Raw genomic sequence first — 8,872 nt, 5'->3', positions numbered from 1 at the left:
AATGTGGGAGGAAAGCAGAGCATCTGGGGGAAACCCAGCCGGTCATGAGGAGAATTTGTGAAATGCAGCCGAGTTTGGGATTGAACCCAGGCCCTGGTGCTGTGAGGAAGCCCCTCTACTAACTGCATCACAGCAAGTGATTGCAAAATTCCACCTTACCTGGTACTGCGTGAACACATTTCACCCCTTTCCAACAGCTCTCTCTGCAGTGGAGGTTGCGTCGGAGCCAAAATCAGCCTCTGGGTCTGAGGGAGAATGATGCCACGTACAAGTTCAAAAAGGGGAAGGGGTGGGTGGGAGGAAGATGGGGAGGCGACCATCTCTGGAATGAGTGAACAAATATTTATTGGGCAATATTGATCCTGGTTCGACAGCTGGCTGTGCAGATTTTATTCCGACATGTTGCTTTGTGAAAGGACAGTGTAATGTGAAACTGGAAAATATTTCAGTAGTAACCTTTTGTTCTGCCAAGAGCAAATTCTTGTGGTGATTGAAAACTGCTGCTTAATAGGTTTGTTTCATTTTAAATATTTATCTTTCATATGATACTGAAGACCACAAGGAAAATGACACGCCTATAACATTTATTACAGCATACTGAAATATTTGGACTTACCAGATTGGAAATTCTTTATAGAGTCAGATTTGAAGTCTCATGCCATAGGGATGTCAGGGACAGTATTCATTCTCCCTCTGACTAGCAGGTAGTTACAAGACTGTGGAATCATTGCATTGCTTTCCGCTTTTGGCCACAATCTCGTAGTCAACAGTTGTTTTGAGCATTTAACCCAGGCAGGGATAATCCCACTGGAGAAAATGCTGTTCTCTCGTCTGTGATGCAAGAGTAGAGAGGAGCAGAAGATTCTGCTGGCAATGGATATGCTGTGGTTGGATTCAATCCCAAACCTCCAGAAATTCTTTAAATTGGCCTTTCTGTTGTACGAAAATTAATAGCTTGGGCAGTGCAAGGTACAGAGATGGAAAGGATTTCTTAATCCCTGTTAGTGATCAGAATTTACCGTCATGAACATGCCACAAAATTTGTTTTGCAGCAGCGTTACACAGTGCAAATATTGCTTAAAAACTACATTTTAAAGTAAATAAATTAGTGTAAAAGAAGAGAAAGTATCTGGTTCGTTATCCATTCAGAAATCTAATGGCATGGGGGGGGGGGTGTGGGGGGAAGCTCCCCTTTTGGTGCATGTCTTCAGGCTCCTGTACCTCCTTTCCGATGGTAGTAGAGGGCGGGGCCTGGCTGATGAGAATAGAGGCTGCTTTCTTCCGACACCGCCTCTTGTAGGTGTCCCCGATGGAGTGAAGTCTGGTGCCTGTGACGGTGCTGACCGAGCTGACACGTCCTGTCCTGTGCGTTGGCACCTCTGTATCAGAACGCTCTCCATGGTACACCTGTCGAAATTTGCAGAGTGGCTATCTACAAATTATAGGAGGCTCTTGAATCTATATCATCACTGGGTTCCCCTCTTGAATTGGCGGTTTCTGGCAAACTCTAAACAAAACCCTTCTTTCTCCGCGTGCTATCTTGACCTCAGAAGTGTCACACAAATTGTTGTTTTCAACTCTGGGCTGGTCCTGCACCATCTTTAGTTGACCGAAAACCTACATTGTTATGAGATTTGTTCCTCAATATTGGGTAAGATTTTATGGTAGCACAGATTAGGAATGATCTTGGAATAAACATTACCAGGAGCTTCAATTTGACCTCCCAGTGAATTATCTGCAGCTGTGTACACTGGATTTGATTTTTTTTCCCCTTCTCCCTCATTGATTAAACCCTTTTAGAAACCTAGTTTTTGAATTGCTTGAGAAATCAAAAAACTTCTTTTAAAAATGCATCCATTTGAGTGGTTTTTTTTAAAATGATTTAAGTTACACAAAGGCTGGCGGCTATTTTAAGGAGCTTGTAGCTCTCCCATTTCTTTCATTACACCGTTGAATATTGTTTAGCCTGCACCTGAGTTTCACAAAGAGAAGCTGGAGGGACTTTGTACCAGAGACAGAACCCACGGGGAGAAACGGTCAGTTAATGATATGGGGACCTGATCCAAGTCATTGGTGGACCATTTCTCCCCGTGGATACTGCCTTCCACACTGACTGGAAGAACTGACCTCTGGCCTGTCGGACAGCACAGCCTTTTTGGCCACCTCGTCCACACCAGCTCTCGGGCATTCATCGCGTTTCTGTTCTCCCCACATTGCCATCAACTTTCCCAACCCCTTCACTCGCCTGCACAGTTATCCACAAGGCTTTAGAATGGGTAAGGAAAAGGCAGTACCTGGGTAGGTCCACATGCCAACTCCAGGATCAAACTCGGCTCACTGCAGCTGTACCATTTGTGGTTCCATCAGCCTTTCTGAGCTGGTGTAACCGATGAATGGAACCAGGACCTCGAACTGTGGTAGGACACCAATGCCCCTGAGTGGAAAGCCCTGCAAAAGATGGTTGATACAGCCCTGGACATCACAGGCAGAACCCTCCCCACCAACGAGAACTTCTACAGGAAACACTGTTGTCAGAGAGCAGCAGCGATCAACAAGGACCCACACCACCCAGCACACGCTCTGTTCTCGCTTCTGCCATCAGGAAAGAGGTCTGTGTTCAACAAGACTCTCACCCACCCGGTTGAGGAACAGCTGCTCCCCCTCCACCATCAGACTCCTCAACGACAAACTCTTTAAGGACTCTTTTGCACTTAATATTGGTTTGTTTTCTATCTGTTTTGCATGGTCAGTTTTTTTAATGTGTACATTGAGTCACTTTTTATTTGCATTGCCAGTATATGGTAAATTCAACCTTACTGGCAGGAAGATCTCAGGGCTGTATGTGATGTCATGTATATACTCTGACAATAAATTTGAATGGACAACATCAGCAGAGCTGAATAAGCTGATAAATGGGGGTTAAAATTGATCCATCTGAGTGAGTGCAGTTTGAACAAACTGACAGGGAGCAGGATTATAAATACAAAGACCTTTTAATGTTCGTTTCCAGTTCCATCATGAGAACAGACAACTACTTCTTTTGGACATGCGCACAGTCGTACTTCCCCCGCACAACCTTGAGCTTGACGCCTGGCAGGTCCTGTGTCCTGCCTCCCTCCACCAGCACGATGTGGTGCTCCTGCAGATTGTGACCTTCCCCCGGAATGAAGCAGATCACCTCCTTGCCGTTGCTGAGTCTGACCCGGGCGCACTTGCGGTTGGCCGAGTTGGGCTTCTTGGGTTTGCGAATCATGGTCTTCAGCACCACCCCCTTCAGCTGGGGGCGCCCGAAGGTGGGGCCTAGCTTTGGGGGCTGCTTCTTGGGCTTGCCAGCCTTGTGCATCTGGTGGAGGGTTGCCATGGTCTGCCCATTCTGCCAGTGAACGGAAGGAGGCAGCATTAGCCCTGGCTGGGCCAACCGCTGGAGGAGGGAGGAACCCGTCAGCCTTGCTACTCCTAGAGAGAAGTACAGTCATGTTACTTGCTGCTCAGTCTGATCCTGTTCTCCCGACTGAGGCACGACTGCGTCGCCAGATCCAGCTCCAACGGAGCCATCACGTTTGCAGATGACACGACAGTCGATGGCCTCATCACCGACAACGAGTCCCGCTACGGAGAAGAGGTGCAAAATCTTGTGAAATGGTGCAAGAGTAACAACCTGAGTCTCAACGAGGACAAGATGAACATGATCGTGGACTTCAGATGGATCAGGAACGACCACCCTCCACTACACATCAACAACTCTGTAGTGGAGAGAACCAAATTCCTTGCAGTCCACTAACAAGTAATCTATCGCAGACACACAACTTCCCCCCACTTGCCAGGAAGGCGCAACAATGACTGCACTTCCTGAGAAGACTGAAGCGCTATTACACCACTCTGTCAATCTTCAACAGAAGGTCTACCAAGAGTGACCTAGCCGGCTGCATCACAGTGTGGTACGGTTGCTGCAGAGTAATGGATTGGTGGTCAATCCACAGGAACATCAAGATGGCAGAGAGAATCACTGGAGTCTACCTCTTCTCTCCCACCCCCACCCCCCCCCCCCCCCATCACCATGATGTACTGGGATCGTTGAGGACTCCTTTCTACCCCCTCACGCAACATCTTTCAGCTGCTCCTGTCAGGAAAGAGATCCAGGAGGATCAGAGCCAGCACCACCAGGCTGAGGAACAGCTTCTTGCCACGAGCAGTGAGAATGCTGAACGTCCAAAGGAATGGCTCAGACTAACCTATCCGAGATATATATTTGTACATATGAATACTTGTCCTGTTATGACTGGTTGTGTCTCTGTACGTTTTGAACCGAGGATCAGAGAACACTTTCGTTGGGTTGTAATGATACAATCAGATGATAATAAACATAACTATGACCACTTGATCAGAACTGTCTGTTACTGTACGAGAAATGCACAGCGACTGAGGGATTTAAATTCAGTTCACTAAATAAACTGGAATAAAATGCTAACTGCAGCAACCATTACTAAAGCTATCCGATTGTCACAAAACCCTGCAGTTCACTGGCATCCTTATGCTACTCCAACCCAATTCTAGACTTACTGCCCTTATAAATGGGTTCAGGGTATGGGAGAGGAACAATGTTGGCAGTGATGCTTTGTTCCAGAACTGATTTTTTTTTGGTAAAGTTACATTTTGTTAGGCTAGCGTGAGTCTTGCTCTGCCATATTTTCATCGCCTGCTAATTAGTAGCAGTACACAACCAGATGGGTGGAGCTGGGAACTGATGTGTTTGTCAGAACAAGGAACAGGGATCATTTGTACTCCCAACTCATTACCATGTTTCTGCAGTCTCCCCATCCCCTTCTCTTAAATAATCAGAAACCGATTGCTCTTTCTCTCTACTGAATGGCCACAGCCCTTGGGCAGAGAAGTCCAATGGTTGACCGCTCTCTGTGTCCCATCCTTTGTGCTGAGACTGTGACCCTTGGTTAAGGCCATGGGAAATGTCCTTCCTGCTTCCAGTCACATTTTGTTGGCTTCAATCTGATCTTCTTTCTCGTTTAACCTCTGGAGAATATGGTCTTTCTAGTTGGTCTCCTGATGCAGCAAACATGCCACCCCAGGATCCCGTCTGCTGAACCCTTGAAGAAGTAGAGGGATGGGTCAGTAAGTATGCAGGTAATATGAAGGTTGGAGGAGTTGTGGATAGTGTTGAAGGTTGTCGTGGGTTATCACAGGATATTAGACAGAATGACAGATGGCGTTCAATCTGGATAAGTGTTAGGTGATGCATTTTGGAAGATCAAACTTTGAGCCCCAATGTCAGAGCATGGTTAATGGTAGGATACTTAACAATATGGGACCTTGGGTCCCAACCTTGGGGTTCAAATCCATCAATCTCTCAAGGTCGCCGCACAGGTTGATAGGATAGTTAAGAAGGCCTATGGGATGCTGGCCTTCATTAGCTATGGGGGTTGAGTTCAGGAGTCATGAGGTGATGTTGCAGCTCTATAAATCTCTGGTGAGACCCCACTTAGAATATTGTGTTCAGTTCTGGTTGCCTCATTACAGGACGAGGAAACTGAAGAGGGTGCAGAGGAAATTTATCAGGATGTTGCCTGGATTGGAAGTAAGTTTAGCAGAGCTGAGGCTTTTCTTTTTTGGAGTGAAAAAGGATAAGAGGAGACTTGATAGACATTTACAAGATTGAGAGGCAAAGATAAGGTAGAAAACACTTTTTTTCCCCAAGCCAGGAGTAGCAAACACCAGAGGACATCTGTACAAAGTGAAGGGAGGAAGGTTTAGGGGAGACATGGGGTTGTGTGTTTTTAGTTGGATTTGTAAATGCCTTGAAAGCATTGCCAGGGATGGTGGCAGACGATAAAACAACAGGGGCATTTAAGAGACTATTAAACAGGAACATGGATGAAAGAAAAATAGAGGGTTATGAGGTAAGGAGTGTTTAGTTTTTTTTTTAATATAGGTCAGCACAACATCATGGGCCAAAGGACCTGTGCTGTCCTATATGTTAACTTGATAAGAAAGGCAATTTTCACACAAACGCTGGAGAAACTCACCAAGCCATTCAGCATTATGTAGCAAAGATGCATAACCAACATTTTGGGCCTGTTGCCTCCCTCAGGGTATGAGCTAAAAGCAGACAGATGCCTGAATAAAATGGTGGGGGAAGTGTCTAGGGCAAGAGGTCATAGGGAGATATGGGAAGGACAGCACAAGAGAAAAATGCTGAGGTGATATGGGGAGGAAAATGCTCCCTGAATGAGGAGAGTGGTGGTAAGGGGGAGGGGGGGAGGGAAACCAGAGGATGGAAAGGTATCCTTTTATAATTGGGGAGATCAAAAATGTCTGTCCCGATGCAGTCTGGCCAAAGCCTTGTAGAATTTGGAATTCCAGATCCGTGGTGGGATTTTTTTAAACTTGTGGTTCTGGGCTCATGAGTCCACTCGACTATATCCCCACATGGAAAGGAGCAAGGGCATGGTAGTGGAAAGAACAGTGGGTTGTGTGCATTCAGCCGATGAACCAACGCTGAATGTTAGGTTCTTGAATCAATCACCATCACAAACCCTGTGCCACAAGTCTGTTGATGGGATTGGTTCAGTAGACAGCAAGGAATTCAAACCTGAGGAATTTTAATTCCAAAATTTGCAGATATTTCCCAGGGAGGATAATATCTGATGTTCTATTCCCAAAACCCAAGGCCAACTGAGCAACCCAGCTAAACCTTCTCACCTGGATACAACGATGCCCAGGTCTGAACAATTCGCAGAGGAAACATCTCTTCAAATCTGCACCAGGAAGTTGGACCTTTTGAGTCCTGCACAGTGGGAGTAAATGAGAGGAGAGAAAGGAGAAAGAATCTTGCAAATTTCAACAAGAGAGCATTCTGACTGGTTGCATCACTGTCTAGTAAGGAGATATCAATGCACAGGACAGGAAAAGACTACAGGGAGTTGTGAAAGCCAATTTCATTTCAATTCCATCAGTCTCCATTTCATCAAGGACATCTATAAAAGGTAGTCTCAAACAGCAGCCTCTATCCTCAAGGACCCTCACCACCCAGGTCACTCTTCACTCTGCTACCATCAGGTTGGAGGTACAAGAGCCTGAAGATGAACACCTAATGGCACAAGGAAGGTTTCTTCCCCTCTGCCATCAGATTCCTGAATGAACAATGAACCACAGACACTAACTCGCTTTATTTTTTTTGCACTAATTTATTTATTTTTAAATGTCTGCGCTGTCATGCAAAACAATGAATTTTGCGACGTGTACATGACGATTCTGATTTTGAAAAGTGGGAGAAGTTGGGTCGCTGCTCTCAAGAACAGAGAAAGTTCTTATCAATAATTTTAAACATGCAGTAACAAGCTATTTCGGCCCACGAGCCCATGGTGTCCAATTACATTCAAATTGTCCGATAACCCTCGGTGCGTTTTGAACAGTGGGAGGAAACCGGAGCTCCCAGGGAAAACCCACGCAAACATAAAAATGTACAAATTCCTTACAGTGTGGGATTTGAACTCCAGTCCTGATTCTGCCACTGTAACAACCTTGCGCGAACCGTTCTGCCTCACAATAGAGATGGATGGAAATGTTCAAATCTGTAGTTTACCTATGGAAATATGTAGGCCAAATTATTAATGATGGTTTTATAAATAAATCCCATTACTCAGAATCTGAGGACTGGAGGATTTTCCAGGCGATTGAACTGTGACCTTATTAATATACTAACACATTTTTAAAAATGTTACATAGTAGTATTATAAATAATTGAAGTGTGGGAAATGGAGCCCTGGTGCATTTAAAAAGGAGCATGGAAATCAGGCCCCAATGGTTCAATGGGAGAACGGAAGAGGAAGCCAGTGACCCAGGCACAAAACCAGCAGGATTTCTGATAACCAGCTCTCCGATATTTTACTAATAGCTAATAAGATGAAGGGCTGAGGAGAGAAACAGGAATGGATAATCAGCTATCATATTGAATTGTGGGGTAGGCTCAGAGGGCCAACTCAATTTTGTTTCATTTCTCTCCCCCTCCCCCTCACAAAAAAATCCCCAGTCCATTCCCTCCCTCCCTACGTCCACGTTACTTCAAATGCCCACCTCATCGCTTTCAGTTCCCTGAACTCGACTGTCTTATTTTCACTCTCTACACATCTCCATCCTCAATACCAAAGGCCTCAAAGCCCTTTGTTTCTTTGTCAACATCAGAAATCAATGCGTCTGCAAATCTGTTTTACTCCGACTTTCCATGTTTTTAGATAGTGTTCCCTATTTCCCAGATAAAAGAGTTGATAAAGAGATGACACAAAGGAGTGAGCAGCAGTTGAACCAAGGGGAGAAATTTTGTTTTTAATACAGTGAAGCGAAGGCATGACCTTGACTAAGATTTAATGTCAGTTTGTCCTGTGTTTACGTGAAACTGTGATGTTGGTCCTCATGGCAGGGTCAACACTTGTTCCACCCTGCACTGTGACCAGTGGTGTGCAACAGGGATCAGTGGTGGGCATGTTTGTTTGTCATCTATGTTACTGACATGGATGGTAATGCAGTTCAGAATAGTATGTTTGTGGACAGTGGTCACTGCAGGATGGACAGTGAGGAAGGTTGTCCAAGGTCACTTTGTGAATGACATATAGTGGAGCACAAAGTCTGCAAATGATGGAATCTTGTGCAAAGAACTGCCGGAGGAACTCAATGGGTCACACAGCCCCCATGGGACTGAGTGTTGATAAAGGGCCTTGGGTCCCATGCGTTATCTGACCTCTTCACCTCAAGGGCACTGCCTGGCCCGCTGGGTTCCCCCTTGCCCCTACTGTCCCACCTGACCACTGGCTCTTTCCTGATCCCATTGGCTCCCCCCACCCGACCCACCACCCAGTCATTA

General features: G+C 45.7%; 1 protein-coding gene across 1 annotated transcript; it reads right to left on the bottom strand.

Moving 5' to 3' along the window:
• Window positions 1-2,974: 2,974 nt before the first annotated feature.
• Window positions 2,975-7,625, bottom strand: mrps12 (mitochondrial ribosomal protein S12). Its single transcript, XM_069907631.1, has 3 exons — window positions 7,491-7,625; window positions 6,715-6,799; window positions 2,975-3,456 (listed from the first exon to the last, which is right to left on the bottom strand). The coding sequence occupies exons 2-3, from the start codon at window positions 6,758-6,760 to the stop codon at window positions 3,032-3,034; spliced, it is 471 nt and encodes a 156-aa protein (XP_069763732.1). The 5' UTR covers window positions 6,761-6,799; window positions 7,491-7,625; the 3' UTR covers window positions 2,975-3,031.
• Between the last annotated feature and the right edge of the window lie 1,247 nt (window positions 7,626-8,872).

The sequence above is a fragment of the Narcine bancroftii genome, chromosome 13 (genome assembly GCF_036971445.1).
Source record: "Narcine bancroftii isolate sNarBan1 chromosome 13, sNarBan1.hap1, whole genome shotgun sequence".
NCBI classification, from domain to species: Eukaryota; Metazoa; Chordata; class Chondrichthyes; order Torpediniformes; family Narcinidae; genus Narcine; species Narcine bancroftii.
The sequence above is the reverse complement of the archived record's forward strand: the minus strand, read 5'-3'. Positions and strand labels throughout refer to the sequence as shown.

What these genes read in the sequence shown, in the direction of transcription:
- mrps12 (XM_069907631.1), bottom strand. Translation starts at nt 6,760, where the DNA reads ATGTTTCCTCTGCGAATTGTTCAGACCTGGGCATCGTTGTATCCAG. An exon ending in CTGGGCATCGTTGTATCCAG is followed by an intron (nt 3,457 to 6,714) that starts GTGAGAAGGTTT and finishes ACTTCTCTCTAG; the next exon opens with GAGTAGCAAGGCTGACGGGT.